This window comes from Terrapene carolina, unplaced genomic scaffold (genome assembly GCF_002925995.2).
Source record: "Terrapene carolina triunguis isolate 2854851 unplaced genomic scaffold, T_m_triunguis-2.0 Scaffold88, whole genome shotgun sequence".
Lineage (NCBI taxonomy): Eukaryota > Metazoa > Chordata > Testudines > Emydidae > Terrapene > Terrapene triunguis.
In genome coordinates, this window is record NW_020664439.1 from 22,854,408 (window position 1) to 22,872,593 (window position 18,186).

At 43.3% G+C, this 18,186-nt stretch overlaps 1 protein-coding gene across 2 annotated transcripts in view; it reads left to right on the forward strand.

Moving 5' to 3' along the window:
* The window catches only part of HPS3 (HPS3 biogenesis of lysosomal organelles complex 2 subunit 1), a 38,199-nt gene that overhangs the window by 16,991 nt on the left and 3,022 nt on the right, over window positions 1-18,186 (forward strand). The window contains exons 9-16 of one of the 2 annotated variants that reach the window (XM_024208554.2): window positions 181-362; window positions 687-867; window positions 1,543-1,773; window positions 3,707-3,892; window positions 5,448-5,636; window positions 6,467-6,571; window positions 9,310-9,516; window positions 17,016-17,106. In XM_024208554.2, the coding sequence (XP_024064322.1) occupies window positions 181-362; window positions 687-867; window positions 1,543-1,773; window positions 3,707-3,892; window positions 5,448-5,636; window positions 6,467-6,571; window positions 9,310-9,516; window positions 17,016-17,106 (1,372 nt within the window). The remainder of the gene's footprint in view (window positions 1-180; window positions 363-686; window positions 868-1,542; window positions 1,774-3,706; window positions 3,893-5,447; window positions 5,637-6,466; window positions 6,572-9,309; window positions 9,517-17,015; window positions 17,107-18,186) is intronic. The other variant, XM_024208562.2, reaches the window with a different exon arrangement.

The following is an 18,186-nucleotide window of genomic DNA, read 5'->3' on the forward strand; positions in this document are numbered from 1 at the left end:
AGCATCATGTTGTGGATTAGATGTCTGAGATACTTTGTTGCTCAAGATAGCCTATCATGTATATACTGTAGCATGTAATCAGTCAAGATTTAAAATTGTTGTTTCTCCCAACTTTAAAACTGTTTATAAACATTCTGCCTTGTGAGCTAAAGACCTAAGTATTTCTTTAATTTGTTCTAGGTAGACTACAGTAAGACATATGAAAATGTAAGAACGGAGAGTTGCATCCATCTTCTAAGTGAGGCTCACTTGTTAGTTAGAGCAGCTTTAATGGATCCCAGTCTGATGGAATCAGAAGAGAAAGAGAAGCTCCTGGCAGCATTCAGAGAAAGTTGTGCTCACCTAGGAGACTGTTACAGCAGGTTTGTACTTTGAAAGGTGTTAATTTTGGGTTTCCCAGGGTGCCCTCCTAGGTCAATTTTAAGAATGTTGGGATCGGTTGTTCTCATCACCATTTTACACTTGTATTGCATATACAATCTCTGGGCTGACTGTAAAGATTTTCATCTCAGTTTGGTTTCTCATTCATTAGACTTGTAGTCTTGGCTTAAGTATGGAGTAGAAATATGTAAATGCTGAAATGTCTCCAGCCTCAAACCCTTTATGGATCGGGTGAAATCTTCTTTTTTTCCTGTAAGATTATTGCTGCAAAAGTCCCCAATTCTTTTTTCCCCCATTGCTTTCAGGTTTAACACAAAGGATGCCCATCTTGCCCTGCCTTACTACAAGATGTCTGGCTTATCCATAACTGAAGTTTTGAAGAGAATAGACTCGGTGGTAGAGGGTGGAACACAGAAATATGAAAAAGGATTTATCTTTTACTTAAATCATTCTCTTTATGAAGATTTAAATGAAGAGTTAAGCAAAGTAAGAATAGGAACGTTCTCTTTAATCTACTGCTTATTTCCTATTCTGAGGAACTTGGGACACTTATAAAGGAAGCATTGCTTAAATTTTGAAATCTCCATGTCTGTTGGCTCATGATTATTCTCCTTTGCATGTGAGAGGCACAAGGGGGACCCATCCTAGTTTTGCTGACCAAATATAAACAAGACGTAATTTCTATAAACACAAAGAGATTATCAATGATATTTCCTGTTCAGACTCTCCTCAGAAGAATGTATTGTGGTTTTTGTTGTCATGATGCATAAACGTTTTCCAGAGACAGGGTTCCAACCAAGGCTGGGGATACCAACATGCTAGGAAAGTCTCCGTCCAAACTTTTTTTTGCTACCCCTATCAATGTAATGAACCGAGCCCAAGCCACATCTCCAAATGCCACCTTTAAAGGGTGCTGAAACTCCATGTCTGCTCTCCCAGCCCTTCAGAGGAATTTTGGTTGAGTTGACAGAATGTCTCTGCAGACATGCTGTCAGGTGGCGTTCCTTTGCCCCTACCGCAGTGGCTTACCAACTACAGTATGCCCCTATGTTTAAAAGCAAGTCTGTATCATTTCTACACACCAGTAGTTTGATTTTATTTATTCATTCCAATGTATATTCAGGAGGCTAAGCTTATTTTAAATGGCTTTTATTTTAATAGGAATCAGCAGCCAAAGTGCTCCAAATATTCCATCTTGCTGAACCAAACCAGCTGCCCCATGTGCTCTGCAGTCCGTGCATGAAGAATGTATGTCCCTTGATGGCAATGGAGCTTTTGCAGAAAGTGGAACTGATTGTGCCATCAGTGGTATTGACGCTAACCAAAGCTGCCATGGCTCTGAAAATGGGAGACCTAGAGGCATATAAAAATGAGATGGACTGTTATACAGAGGTACAGAATGCTGCCCATGTAGTCAGCTTCCCATTTAGTACCAGATTCTCTGTTAACCCAAACCAACTGAGTTGGGTTTATGTCTCATGGCAGGGGGAAATCCTGCTCTTCCCCCACATGCTTAATGGTCTTTATTGGGCATCTGGGAGGAGGTGGGTTGAGGGGTATGAGTTGTTTAGGTTGTGCTCCAGGGAAGCTAAAATTCCCATTAATATACACATGGGCATATAATTAAACTATTACTTTAATATTAAATATTATTAAAATTAAAATATTTTAATAATCACAAAACACTTTTAAGTGTTTCTAAATCAAAGTACAGTAAATAAATTAAATATTAGTTGGAGCATAGTAGCCTCTGCAGCCCCTGTGTCTCCCTCCTTCCCCCCCCTCCCCCCCCCCGCCCCCCCGGAGGATAGGTTGCATAGTCCCACCTGACCCTTGGCTTGCACACCGAAAGTCCTTGGTGTTCGTGTGTGAAGAGCTGTGGGCAGGATGTCCATGTCATGGATGTAGAGTTCCCTGTATCCAGTCCACTGCTCTCTTCTGTTTGACTGTAGTCAAGGCACTTTGTCCTTATTGAGAGAGGAGGAGAATGTGCTTTGGTGCAGTCACAGTAGGAATCCTATTTAATGGAAGGAAATGTAGCGCAGCAGGGCTTGATATCAGTCGTCGGTGGTATGGATTTACAGACACTTTGAAGGGAGGTCATTATACTCTGACTAAATCTGACCCTGATGTCGATGTTTCAGTCCAAATCACCATGTGTGAGATTAAAGGCCACAAACTAGTAGGGTTGGTCAGGGCATGTAAAGACGAGTATTGCAAGAGAGGAAGAGATATTGGACCTGCATCAGGCTCTTGAGTGAGCTCATCCCTTTTGTATTTTTAAATCCGGTTTAAAAATGGCTTTGGAAGGGAAGTCAGACGTGTCTAATTTTGAGGAGAAAATAAGCCCATGGGTGCATCACAGCCTGGGGTTGATGCCAGAACCATCACTAAGTACATGCTCAGCCTTGATTTCTGAACTGCAGAGTGTGGAGGTTAGGATATGTTAGAAAATCAGCTACAGTGTTGTTCAGCACCACCTGCTGTCTCTTCCGCAGCAAAGCATGATCATCTCTTTCTAACTGGATGCAAAAGTACTGATGAAGTAATATAAATGAGGAACAAGGTAGGTCCTAGAGAGTAAAGAGAGCCTCAGATGTCAGGTTAATCTATGATAACTTACGTTTGCTGCATAAACAGCAGCAGCTGATGAATAAAAAGGGGCTATTACAATATATACTGCTGCAAAATCATTTTTATTATTCATGGGTAGCATTTTCAAAAGCACCTTATTGATTTGGGAGCACAAGTCCCATTGAAAGCCATTTGGGTGGGGTTTTCAAAAGCACCTAATACATTGGTTTTGGTTTACAGTCAAGTCTAGTTGTGTGTGTGTGTGTGTGTGTGTGTGTAGTGAGTAAAGTTTAGACTCATGGAACTGGAAGATCCCTAAGACAGGGAGCAAGAACAAACGGAATAAAATCTTACAACATTAAGGGTAAAGTATGGAGGACCAGTGCAAACTCCTTGTGCCATATAAGGCACATGATGGGCCTGCAACCCCGGCACACCTTGGATGCCAGCCATGAATAGGGCAGCACTGTGGGCTACACATGGCTGAGATCCAAGATTCTACAGACTCAGTGGCCCAACTGCCCACGCAAGTGGTGCAGAGTATCTGAAGCCATTACTCCTGTGCATAGCTTGAAGTAGCAGCTGTGGGAAGCTGCACTACAGTACCATGGCTTGGCCTAGTGAGAAGGGATATAGTTCACTTCCCATATCCTCCCTGCATTTCACCTACATAAGCCAGACTGCTTGAGTAAGCCCTGAGTTTGGGAAGGATTGAATTCTTTGCCTAACTTGTAAATGGATGTGTCTGTAGATGAGACTGGCATATGGCTTTATTGGGGAACCAAGACTTCTGAGGCAGCAAAGAGAAGGGCAGATTGTTCCGACCGAACTTGCCGTTCATCTGAAGGAGACGTGGCCTGGGTTGCTGGTGGCTTCGATGTTGGCTTTACATGAGAACAGTAAAATTGAATTGGAAGAAGCAGACTCTTACTTCGAGGTTTGTCTGTTTGCGGGATTGTTGCATTTTTTAAATTTTAATTTAACTTCTACAAAGCCCAGGCCTGGTGTTAACAACTAGAGGTGACCAAAACAATCCAAGTGGTCCTTGGAGTTACAGCAGGAAAAGCTTTATGAAAGCCCAGCGGCTTCTGTCACTAAGCTTGACAGAAATATTAACTGGAGTAAGAAACTGGTTCTTTTTGTGAATGGTCCAGCCATTAAATTTAGCCAAAGAAATGCATTCAATTCGTCTTTATGTTCTGCAGCCGTCAGTTCAACCAAGCACACATTGATCTTGGAGACTGGGATTTTCAAAGGGAGGTAGGCATCCTATCAAAATTTAATAGGAATTGGGTAAATAACTCCCGTGGGCCCCTTCTGAAAATTGCATCCAGGATTAATACCATAGCATACAAATCCTTTTCTAAAGGGTATCAAGTCAGATGTGATGCTACATAATCTTCTATGTACATATTCAAAAACACTCTACAAATGAAGTAAATAGTCCTCTCAAACCTGAGAGAGGTGGGCCTATCCCCACATTACAGATCGAAAAACTAGAACAAGTGGCTTATTCCTGGCCTCAAAAGAGACCTCTGTCAGAGCAGGAATTAGAACTAAGGAGTTCCTTGCTCCACAGATCTTGACTATTCTTTATTATAAGGGGTTTCGGTCATTTTAGTGCCAAATTATCTCCATCCTCACCGCACCCCCAGGCCTTTTGTGATCTCACTTCCATCATTCTGAATTTTCATCATGAAATTAAAGATCTAACAGTGTAGTTAAGGTTAATGTAGTTGGTTTCAAGTTTAGGGGTTCAGTGTAAATGCAGTAATCAAGGTCCCCAACCTGTCTGGCCAGCATTTAAAAGCCCAAGGAAAGGTTCAATGGTTATGGGGTCCCCCTTGGTGCAGTCCTCCAAACTCCTCACAGAGCCCTATGATTAGCTTCCACTGGCAAGTGAACTGGGGGGTGCTTCCTTTAACTTAACCCCAACTCTCTGATTAGAATGACTCTTCAAAGGGGACTTGCTTAGGTGTGGACATATTTTAGATGGCGCCAGCATTTCGGCTCTTTAAACACTTTACAATGTGACCACCGTTGATAGCAGAATAAAAACTCACAAAGGAATGTGTTTCTTGCATACCAAACCTATACATTAAGGAATCAAGAGTTTAAATATGTTGCATGCACTTCTGCATTGTCCATCACCACAGTATCTGGCATCACATATACTAGAAATACATCAGGATTACACAAAAACAAGAACACACTCATCTATGACGAGTAGAGGGAGACTTAGTCTTGTCCATTGAAACTTTTGTTGCTGCTGTTATTATCTTACCTTAGCACCTAGGAGCCCTAATCATGGACCGGGACCCCATTGGGGTAGGTACAAACACAGAACAAAGACGGTCCTCTGCCCCAAGGAGCTTACAATTTAAGACATGACACTGTTGGATATAGACAGACAAGGCAGTACAGGTAAACAATGAGACAATGTAATAGTCATCTTGATTTTCATTAATATTTGAATCTTCTGTGGTGCTCAGATGCTGTGTGGGAAGAAGGAAGGTACTAACCCTCAGCTCTTAGTAGACTTCTGGGAAGCCCTCCTTGTAGCAAGCTCTGAGAAAGAAATACTCCAGGAGCTCTTATTCAAGCTTACTTCACAGTACATTTGGAGACTATCGAGGAAGCAGCTTCCTGATACCAAACCACTGAAAACAACAGAGGATCTGGTAACTATACACTGCAAATACATTTGCACGAGACAGACAATGAGTGTAAGGGAATATTCAGTCACAAAACCATCTTGCAATGCTTTAATTCTGGACAAATTGTCCTTAAAAGTAGTGAGAATGCGAGCAGATAAACTTACGTGTTGAGTTACCAAATGCTAATTCTTGCAAAGAACTGCTGGCTTTTGATTAACAGGTCCTTAATGCTGCTATTGTGGACGTTTCAAATTGTCTTGTGGAAAAATGCATGCATATTTGTCAGTTCCAGTTCCTGACATCAAGGGGCACTGACATGAAACTAGAATACCTGTAGTTTGACACTGCAGTGTTTCAAGGATGAACTTGTATAGTTATCTGTGTTCCGGGTCATATCAATTATTTTAGAGTATTTGGATTTTGATCATCTGTTAATCTGGAGCTAAATGAGAGACCTAACTTCAGGAGAACTTGGCTTTCCCAGCCCTTTTGGGTGGAAAATTGAACATAGTTTCAGATGCATTATCTGAGTAATGAGCAGGGAAGGTGCCAGCTGAACTGCTCACATAGTAATTTTAACTGGCTAATAATGGAGTAATAGAGGCATTGGGTGTACAGTTAAAGCCTTGCATTGTTTGATGGGTGGGAGGAGAGGCTTCTAACTAACAAATGTGAAATAAATCTTTGGACCGCATTAGGCTTCAAGGCATACTTCATTCACCTATTCTAGTTTGAATATTTACCCAAGATAGAAACAATAGCTACTTTTCTAAAATGGCATCCTTTATTCAGAGATTTCCTTCACTGGAATGGGTTTCATATGTGACCATATTGATCTGAAATATTTTTTCTAGATAAACTCCTGTAATCATTATGGGTTAATTTTCCCTTGGGTGACCTTCATAATGTCATCGGGACGTGCATGTGATAAGTATCCTGAAGATCTTTCAAAACTACAGGTATGATGCTCTTATATATTCACTCTCTACAACTTAGGCCTCTACTCCTGTGAACACGTAAGCATATCCTTACCTTTAAACATTGGAGTTGACCCATCAAAGTTATGTGTGCAGAAGGGTTTGCAGAATTGGGGCCTTGTGAATGTTTCTATTTTTCTTTTACCTTTTGTGTATTTTTCTTAATTTGTGTAAAACTGGATTTCAGTGCTTCAGTCATGCAACCATTTAAATTGTTTTCTTAGTTAATGGGTGTTAGGTTACGTGTGAATAGAAATTAATATTTGGCTTGGTGGAGCAACTGGACCTTCTTCAAGCTCTGTAGAGAGAGCTGCCAGAATAGGCAGTAGAAGCTTTTTTGGGGGTCAAAAGAAAGAAGGTGTATCTCCATATTTTCTTATCTCATAGAGCTGGAAGGGACCCTGAAAGGTCATTGAGTTCAGCCCCCTGCCTTCACTAGCAGGACCAAGTACTGATTTTGCCCCAGATCCCTAAGTGGCCCCCTCAGGGATTGAACTCACAACCCTGGGTTTAGCAGGCCAATGCGCAAACCACTGAGCTATCCCTCCCCCAAAGAGTGAAGGAGTGGAAGTGGGTGGAGAGGATGGAATTTTTAGTTTATTTTGTCTACATGACGGGTCCTGGACATGTGCTGGTGTCTGGAAATTCCCCTCCTCGGTGGTGAGGAGGAGACTTGAGCTTGATCCTGAGTGGAGCTGGTCCGAAATTCTCCAATGGAGCATTTTTTCAATGGAGAATGCCCTTTAGTCAAAATCAAAACGTTCTGAGCCTGTGAGGCAGGGACCCAGGGCTTTCACAGAGAATTTTAAAATTTTTGGTTTTCATTCCAGATTGGAACAAAACTAAATTGTGAAATATCAAAATCCTTTGCAAAATGGAATTACCTGTCTTTGTATAGCTCTTGCCTGAGCGCTAACATGCCCTTAGTTGTTGCATGTTTCATGACTTTCAAGTTGACCCTTTGGCTAATCCATGAACCAGCCAAGACAGGGTGTTCAGGGGTGGGATATTGCACATGTCCTGCCATGCTGTACAGAGTTAAGGTGGATTAGTGGCTGGAATGGGAGGAGGTGTTGGATGTTGCAAAAAGGATAAACATAGCATGAAATGCATCTTTCTTGATGGTGAGGGGGGTTATCACCAACACAGAATAGATATTTTTAAGAGGGTGTGATGATTTGGGGCTATCTCTGTACAACTTATGAATTCTGATTGATATTGTGAAATTGTATTATGAAAATCTGCTGTGTCATGAGTGCTGTATGTATGTTGGGTCCACCATTGCTGACAGGGCCTGTAAGTTGTATGCACCAGGCAGATACAATAAGAAGATACTTAGGACTTAACCCTATTTAGGTGCAGACAACTGGGACAGTGGGTGAGCTGTGTCCTTAGAAAAACAGTTTAGTTTAGTTTAGTTTACTCTGCAAAGGAGCAGGGAAGGTGGGAATAATGGAAAGTTTCCAGGAGAAGAACAAAAAAGGTCAAGTGACCAGGAAGGGGTTAAATAAACACATAGGAAGAAGACCAAATGAGCCAGGAGAGAGCAAGATCACATAAGATCCATGAGAGAGAGAGAGAGACCAGCTAGCATGCAACAGCCTGCGTGAGGAGGGACTCCCTACCTGCCTGCCTTCCTGGATCCAGATGATTCCCCAAGGACTCAAAGAGAAGAGTAAGCTAGAAAGTGAGGGACATTTCAGTTTCAGATATTTGTTGTTTTGAGCTGTATTCTCCTGTGCTTTACATTATTAAATATAAAAGAACATATGGGTGTTAGAATGTGTAAAGTCTATGCGTTGACTGCTTCGCTACTACTGTGGCCCCTGAGAGAGTTAAACTGTAAACCAGAAGCGTCACATCTTTGGGTGGAATTCGGGGGGAGGGGTGTGTTGGGTCTGTGCAGGCCTAGGGCAGGTAGGTCAAGGAGTCCCATTTCCAAGAGACGGTAACTGAAGGTCAGTGCCTATGAAATGTGCCAGAGAGGCCAAATGAGGAACCAGTGCTGCTGCCTGCTGAGGTTCTAGGAGCTTGAAACATCGTGGGGATCCAGAGCAGCAAAGGTTTGTATTCCCCCTCAGAGCAGTCCTAATGGGTAGCTGCCGGGGGGGGGTGCTCGCTAGGATCTGTGACAGAGGACCACATAATAAATTGAGTAATATCTCAGCTGTAGGGGGAAAACTGTAGTTTTAAATCAAGGGGGATGGGGTGAACTGTCAATACCAAGGCTGTGTAGTTTCTTGTAGAGCCATGGCAGCTCAGATGACTGAGTACAGGAACTACACCAGGGTTAGTGGAGGCCTTGTTTACGATGATCAAACAATCCAGCATAAATTCTTAGGTGATTCTGATTCTTAGGGTGGGCAGAATTTAGTTCACATTGGGTCTAAATGAAGTAAGACTGTTTAAACCTCTTGCTAAACAGCCCAGTGTGTTGCTGACGAATATAGATATGATGTAAAGCTGTTAAAACAATACTTCTGTCAGTCAAACTAAACTATGATAGAGGAATGGTGCAAATGATGGGGGAGGAAATGATCAAAGAATTATGTAAATAATGGTCATGTATGCTTACATTCTACTCAGTATTTTTGGCCTAATTGTTTAACCAAGCAATATCAGAAAGACTTAAAACTATTTCTTTTTAAATTAATTTTGTTCGCATGTGAGCATTTTGTCTGTTTTGACATCCAAATGGCAAGTTTTCCTCTTGTCCTCAGTCTCTTTTATGTGGTCCATCAGTCGACATAGCTTCAGTTCTGCCTTTCTTGGAGCCATTATCAGAAGACAGTAATGCTGGTCTCAGTGTCCATGTTCTTTGCACTACGGGGGTAGGAGAGTATGAGAAATCCATTGACAAGCTCCTAGAGAAGTGTCCTGAAGCACTCATACCATATGCCCAGCATGAGCTGAAAGATGAAAATCGGGTGAGCTTTTAAAATGCTAATCTAGTAATTTATTGTAGTCTTTCTTTCGCTTTCTTTTCAGTAGTTGTTAGCTGTGCATAGGAGAATTTGTACTACACTGCAGAGATAATCAAATCGCACAGATTTCTATTAAAGTTGAAACTCCCATCCTTAACTCACTCTGAGCCTGAAACTGCTTGCATTGAATTTTATGGCCAAATTCCCATTGACTTTAATGGGAGCAGGGTTGGACCCTTTTTGCCTAAATGTTCTAGCACCAAAGGTCATAAATACCTGTTGCTTAGACACTTGCAGTGCACAAGTTTAATGAGACAAGATAGGAGTTTCATCCTTACCCTTAAAAAGCAACAGGGAGTCCTGTGGCACCTTTAAGACTAACAGATGTATTAGAGCATAAGCTTTCGTGGGTGAATACCCACTTCGTCAGACCCATGCGTCTGACGAAGTGGGTATTCACCCACAAAAGCTTATGCTCTAATACATCTGTTAGGCTTAAAGGTGCCACAGGACTCTCTGTTGCTTTTTACAGATCCAGACTAACACGGCTACCCCTCTGATCCTTACCCTTAAAATTCATAGATTTCATTGACTGAGTTCAAGTCACATTCATATAAATGTCCAATTTTTGCTTTTGTGTTTTTAAGATGGTAGTTCTTACTGCAGATGCTCCTGGTCAAAGGGTACGTCTACACTACGGGATTAATCCAAATTTATATAATTCGAATTTGGGAAACAGATTGTATAAATTCGATTGTATGCGGCCACACTAAGCACATTAATTCGGCAGTGTGCGTCCATGTATCGGGGCTAGCGTCGATTTCTGGAGCGTTGCACTGTGGGTAGCTATCCCTTAGCTATCCCATAGTTCCCGCAGTCTCCCCTGCCCATTGGAATTCTGGGTTGAGATCCCAGTGCCTGATGGGACAAAAAACATTGTCGCAGGTGGTTCTGGGTACAGCCTCACCCCTCGCTCCCTCCCTCCCTCCCTGCATGAAATCAACGGACGGCAGACAACCATTTCGCGCCTTTTTTCCTGGGTGAACACTGCAGACTCCATACCACGGCAAGCATGGCCCGCTCAGCTCCAGACAGCAGTCATGAACATTGTAAACACCTCGCGCGTTCTCGTGGAGTTTATGCTGAGCCAGGACCAGAAAAACGAGGCGAGGAGGCGGTGGCGGCGCGAGCGCAGCGACAAGCGTGATGAGGACATGGACATGGACACGGACACAGAATTCTCTCAAACCGCGGGCCCCGGTGCTTTGGAGATCATGTTGTTAATGGGGCAGGTTCTATCCATGGAACGCTGATTCTGGGCAAGGGAAACAAGCACAGACTGGTGGGACCGCATAGTGTTGCAGGTGTGGGATGATTCCCAGTGGCTGCGGAACTTTCGCATGCGTAAGGGCGCTTTCATGGAACTTTGTGACTTGCTGTCCCCTGCCCTGAAACGCCAGAATACCAAGATGAGAGCAGCCCTCACAGTTGAGAAGCGAGTGGCGATAGCCCTGTGGAAGCTTGCAACGCCAGACAGCTACCGGTCAGTCGGGAATCAATTTGGAGTGGCAAATCTACTGTGGGGGCTGCTGTGATGCAAGTAGCCAAAGCAATCATTGAGGTGCTGCTACGAAAGGTAGTGACTCTGGGAAATGTGCAGGTCATAGTGGATGGCTTTGCTGCAATGGGATTCCCTAACTGTGGTGGGGCGATAGATGAAACCCATATCCCTATCTTGGCACCGGAGCACCAGGGTAGCCAGTACATAAACCGCAAGGGGTACTTTTCAATGGTGCTGCAAGCACTTGTGGATCACAAGGGACGTTTCACCAACATCAACGCGGGCTGGCCGGGAAGGGTTCATGATGCTCGCGTCTTCAGGAACACTATTCTGTTTAAAGGGCTGCAGCAAGGGACTTACTTCCCGGACCAGAAAATAACAGTTGGGGATGTTGAAATGCCAATAGTTATTCTTGGGGACCCAGCCTACCCCTTAATGCCATGGCTCATGAAGCCATACACAGGCAGCCTGGACAGGAGTCAGGAGCTGTTCAACTACAGGCTGAGCAAGTGCAGAATGGTGGTAGAATGTGCATTTGGCTATTTAAAAGGTCGCTGGCGATCGCTACTGACTCGCTCTGACCTCAGCCAAAGAAATCTCCCCATTGTTATTTCTGCTTGCTGTGTGCTCCACAATCTCTGTGAAAGTAAGGGGGAGACCTTTATGGCAGGGTGGGAGGCTGAGGCAAATCGCCTGGCTGCTTATTACGCGCAGCCAGACACCAGGGCGATTAGAAGAGCACACCAGGAAGCAGTGTGCATCAGAGAAGCTTTGAAAACCAGTTTCATGACTGGCCAAGCTACAGTGTGAAATTTCTGTTTGTTTCTCCTTCATGAAAACCCGCCCCCTTTATTGACTCATTCTCGGTAAGGAACCCACCCTCCCCCTTCCCCCAGCTTGCTTTCAAACCAAATAAAGTCACTATCATTTAAAAATCATTTATTCTTTATTCATAGATTATAAAAAGAGGGAGGGAACCCGGGTGGGGTTTGGGAGGAGGGAAGGAAAAGGCCATTAAAAATGGTTAAAAAAATGACAGCCTTTTGCTTGGGCTGTCCACTGGGGTGGAATGGGAAGGTGTACGGCGCCTCCCCCCCCCACGTTCTTACACGTCTGGGTGAGGAGGCTATGGAACATGGGGAGGGGGGTTATACAGGGGCTGTAGCGGCACTCTGTTATCCTGCTGCCATTCCTGAAGCTCCACCAGACGCCGGAGCATGTCTGTTTGCTCACGCAGCAGCCCCAGCGTTGCATCCTGCCTCCTCTGATCTTCCTGCCGCCACCTCTCATCTCGACCGTCCCTCCTGTCCTCACGTTTGTCCCTCCTGTCCTCACGTTTGTCCCTCCTGTCCTCACGTTGGTCCCTCCTGTCCTCACGTTCACTGGCTTCTTTCCTATACTTTGAAATCGTGTCCTTCCACTCATTCAGATGAGCTCTGTCACTGCGGGTGGATTCCATGATTTCTGCAAACATGTCGTCACGCGTCTTCTTTTTCCGACGCTTTATCTGTGATAGCCTTCGGGATGGAGGAGGGAGGCTTGAAGAATTTGCAGCTGCTGGAGGGAGGGAAAAAAGGAGAGAATTTTTTAAAAAGATACATTTTGCAGAACAATGCTTATACTCTTTCACGGTGACCAACACTATTCACATTACATTGCACATGTGATTTCTGTGCAAGGTCGCATTTTGCCTCTTAATATTGAGTGCCTGTGGCTTTGCTGCTAGAGATCACAGACTCAGGTCCGGGCAACAGAATTCGGCTTGCATGCAGCCATGGTAAGCCATTGTCTTTCGGCTTCTGTGCCCTCCTTTGCCACATACCAAGCAAAGCCCGTTGAGTGCTGCGGTTTTCCTGTAAACCTTCAGCAGCAGAAAACAAACTAACCCCCCCACCATCCAATTCTCTGGATGATCGCTTTATCCCTCCCCCCATCGCATGGCTGGTATCAGGGAAGATCCCTGCTAGCCAAACGCGAAAAGCTCCGGGCCAATCCCCCCCCCCCCCCCCCCGCGCGCTCGCCTAACTGCAGGGAAGGATTTCTTTTCAGCCACAGGCAAACAGCCCAGTAGGAACGGCCACCTCTGTCCCCTTAATTAAATTCCCGTATTTCAACCAGGTTACCATGAGCGATATCACTCTCCTGAGGATTACACAGCGAGATAAAGAACGGATGTTGCTTGAATGCCAGCAAACACCGGGACCATACGCTGCCAGGCTTTGTCAGGCAATGATACCAGATTACTTGCTGCAATCATGGCGTGGTCAAGTGTCCTACCATGGAGGACGGAATAAGGCTGCACTGCCCAGAAACCTTGTGGCAAGGCTTTTGGAGTACCTCCAGGAGAGCTTCATGGAGATGTCCCTGGAGGATTTCCGCTCCATCCCCAGACACGTTAACAGACTTTTCCAGTAGCTGTACTGGCTGCGAATGCATCCCAAGTCCTCAGGGCAAAGTAATCATTAAAAACCCTTGCTTTTAAAACAAGTTTTATATTTTAAAAGGTAAACTCACCTGAAGTCCCTTCCATGGGGTCGTGGTCTTGGATACTGGCTTGGGAGGGTTGGGAGGGTACTTCAGTCAGGCTGAGAAAAAGATTCTGGCTGTTGGGGAGAACGGAGTGCTGGGTGCTCTCCGCAAGCTCGTCCTCCTCCTCCTCTTCCCCCTCCGCAGAATCCTCAGGTGTAGCTGAGATTATCCCCGCCTCGGAATCCACGGTCAGAGGTGGGGTAGTGGTGGCGGCCCCCCCTAGAATTGCATGCAGCTCGGCGTAGAAGCGGCATGTCCGCGGCTCTGACCCAGAGCGACCGTTTGCCTCCTTTGTTTTTTGATAGGCTTGTCTGAGCTCCTTGACTTTCACGCGGCACTGATCTGAGTCCCTATTGTGGCCTCTCTCCATCATGCCCTTGGAGATTTTTTCAAAAGGTTTGGCATTTCGTCTCTTTGAACGAAGTTCTGCTAGCACTGAATCCTCTCCCCATATAGCGATCAGATCCAGTACCTCCCGTACGGTCCATGCTGGTGCTCTTTTTCGATTATCGGCCTGCATGGTTACCTGTGCTGATGAGCTATCTGCGGTCACCTGTGCTCTCCACTCTGGGCAAACAGGAAATGAAATTCAAATGTTCGCGGGGCTTTTCCTGTCTACCTGGCCACTGCATCCGAGGTCAGATTGCTGTCCAGAGCGGTCACAATGGTGCACTGTGGGATAGCTCCCGGAGGCCAATACCATCGAATTGCGGCCACACTACCCCTAATTCGAACTGACAACATCGATTTTGGCGCTACTCCGCTCGTCGGGGTGGAGTACAGAAATCGATTTTAAGCGCCCTTTATTTCGAACTAAATGGCTCCGTTGTGTGGACGGGTGAAGGGTTCATTCGAATTAACGCTGCTAAATCCGAATTAAAGTCGTAGTGTAGACCAGGCCAAAGTTACTTATACTTAGAAATATGGATTATATATGGCATTTTAGTATAGACTCTCTTTCTGAAAAACTCTTTGGGCTGAGGTTTTCCAGATTAGTTTCATCCTGAAGGTGTGATATTTTATTTTATTTTATTTTATTTTATTTTATATTAAGGTTGTGGAAAAAATGTTCAGATGGCTGAGTTACTTGCAAGCAGAGAGGGGAATAATACACTGATATGCTGTAAACAGAGAAAGCTGAGTATTTTTTGGCTTACAAGTAACTCAGAAGTAGCTGAACTTTTTCATGTGAAACTTGCCACAATAAAAAGAAAAAAAATCATTATTTATGTCTCAAAATGCCATGATTAAATATGTTCCCTGCTCCCTAATAATATCCGAACTGTATTTTCATTGCCTGATACTGCACCACTGATGAGCAGGAACTTGAGTCTATTCATGGTTCCTCCCCCCGGGGCCTATAATATTTGAGGAAGAACTTGATCTCTCCAATTCTGGTCAAGGCTCCAGCAGTGCTGCTATGGTTTTTCCCCCACTCCTTGCCAATTAACTGCTAACATAAGAATAACCATACTGGGTAAGACCAATGGTCCATCTAGCCCAGTATACTGTCTTCGAACAGTGGCTGGTGCCAGATGCTTCAGAGAGAACAGAAGAGGGCAATTATCGAGTGATCCAGCCTCTGTTGTCCAGTCCCAGGTTCTAGCACAGAGGTTTGGGGACACCCAGAACATAGGGTTGTATCCTTGACCATCTTGGCTAACAGCCATTGATGTGCCTATCCTCCTTTAGCTTGTCTATTCTTTTTTCAACCCAGTTATATTTTTTGGCCTTCATAACATCCCCTGTCAATGAGTTCCACAGATTGACTGTGTTGTATGAGGAAGTACTTCCTTATGTTTGTATGAAACCTGCTGCCTATTAATTTCATTGGGTGACCCATGGTTCTTGTCTTATGTGAAAGGGTAAATACTTCCTTATTCACTTTCTCTACACCATTCATGATTTTATAGACCTCTATCATATCCCTCCTTAGTTGTCTTTTCTAAGCTAAGCCATCCCCGTCTTTTTAATATCTCCTCATATGGAAGTTGTTCTGTACTCCTAGTCATTTTTGTTGCCCCTCTTGGTACTTTTCCCAATTCTAATATATCCTTTTTTTGAGATGGGATAACCAGAACTGCAAGCAGTATTCAAGGTGTGGGCGTAGCATGGATTTATATAGTGGCATTGAAATTTTCTGTCTTATTATCTGTCCCTTTCCTAATGCTTCCTAACATTCTGTTAGCTTTAACTACCACTGCACAATGAACAGATGTTTTCAGAGAACTATCCACAATGACTCCAAGATCTTTCTTGAGTTATAACAGCTAATTGAGACCATCATTTTGTACGTATAGTGGGTTACATTTTCCAATGTGCATTACCTTGTACTTATCAACACTGAATTTCATCTGCCATTTTGTTGCCCAGACCCCAGTTTTGTGAGATCCCTTTGTGACTCTTCACAGACAGCTTTTGAACTTCACTATCTTGAGTAATTTTGTATCATCTGCAAACTTTGCCACTTTGCTGTTTACCCCCTTTTCTAGATCATTTATGAATATGTTGAACAGCACTTGTCCCAGTACAGATCCTTGGGGGAGTCTGCTATTTGCCTCCCTTCACTCTGAAAAATGTTCAGTTAATAGTGGACATAACTTCTGCTGAATATATCAGCAAAGGGGGAGACACTCCAGTAAGTGGAAATGCTGGAACCCCAGTCAGTACAGTTGGGGCTTGTGTGTGCTCCCTTTGGCCCTTGATCAAGAAGTGGAACAGAGAAAACCAATATCTGGGGTAACTGTAGCCTTGCAATACTGCAGGCAAAGACTAATGGGAGAAGAGAAAGAGACCACACAGAGTTTGAAGAGAGATGGATAGTGTTTTCTTTCCTCCCCTCAGTCTTTATAAACACAAAATTAATAGCTTTTTGCATTATTAAAATTTAAATGGTGTATTCACGCAACATTAAGATTATTGGAGGTGGAAGGGGTATATCAAGAAACATAAGAGCATAAAGTTCTCATAGAACACTTTTTTACCCACACTGCACTGGGCTATAATGAGAGACTTAACTTATTTGTTAAATCCATAACCATAATAATGCATTAACTTCCCCCCCCCCCCCCTGCACTAAGTATGTGGGTTTGTAGTCTGTCTGAACCACATGCACAGCCTGTCAGAAACAGGCACAGCCTTATCTTCAGTGGCACTAGGGGGTGCTATCATCACTCTAATTTGCTGAGTTAAAAAGGATCACACTGAAGTCTGAAAACATTGCATTTCAAAGCACTGTGCAGACTAATTAATTACTAGGCCCATCTCAACTTACACCCCCCCCTTTTTTTTTTTTTTGTACCATCTTTGATGTTAGTTCAAAGTACTTATTAAAAATTTGTGTTCACAACCTACTATTCATAGTCACCACTAACTTATTTTTCTTCTGTGGGTTTATTTTTGGATGACTTAGGCTCTATGGTGGAACAAACTGCTTCCTGAACTTTGTAAACGAACCAGATATGTTGGAGATGACTACTCCATTCTCATCTCATCGCTGAAAGGTAAAGAACTTGATTTACAACGGAATGCCATATGTGAAAGCCTTTGTACTGCATCTAAAGTATTTGAAAGCTGTTTCCTCTAGAAACTGCTGTGACATGGCATTTTACCATCATTCAGTTTGGGGAGGAAGGTCTTTCTCTACACATAATGTAACTCAGCAGAGACCAGCAGAGTAATACTGTGAAATGTGCAGTAAGCATTTACACACATCCAAAATTGTTGCATACATCCTTATTTTTTTAATTAATTATTAGGGCTGTCGATTAATCGCAGTTAACTCACGCGATTAACTAAAAAAATTGATTGAAATTAATCACGATTAATCGCAGTTTTAATCACACTGTTAAACAATAGAATACCAATTGAAATGTATTAAATATTTTTGATGTTTTTCTACATTTTCATATATATTGTATTCTGTGTTGTAATTGAAATCAGTGTGTATTATTTTTTATTACAAATATTTGCACTGTAAAAATGATAAACAAAAGAAATAGTATTTTTCAATTTATCTCATACAAGCACTGTAGTGCAATCTCTTTGTCATGAAAGTGCAGCTTACAAATGTAGATTTTTTTTTTGTTACATAACTGCAGTCAAAACCAGAACAATGTAAAACTTCAGAGCCTACAAGTCCACTCAGTCCTACTTCTTGTTCAGCCAACTGCTCAGACAAACAAGTTTGTTTACATTTACAGGAGATAATATTGCTGCCTTCTTATTTAAAATGGCATCAGAAAGTGAGAACAGGCATTTGCATGGCACTTTTGTAACAGGCATTGCAAAGTATTTATGTGCCAGATGTGCTAAAGATTCGTGTGCCCCTTCATGCTTCGGCCACCATTCCAGAGGACATACTTCCATGTTGATGATGCTCATTTTAAAAAAAAAATGCGTTAATTAAATTTGTGACTGAATTCCTTGGGGGAGAATTTTATGTCCCCTGCTCTGTTTTACCCGCGTTCTGCCATATATTTCATGTTATAGCAGTCTCGGATGATGACATGTTGTTCATTTTAAGAACACACTGCAGATTTGACAAAACGCAAATGTGAGATTTCTAAAGATAGCTATGGCAC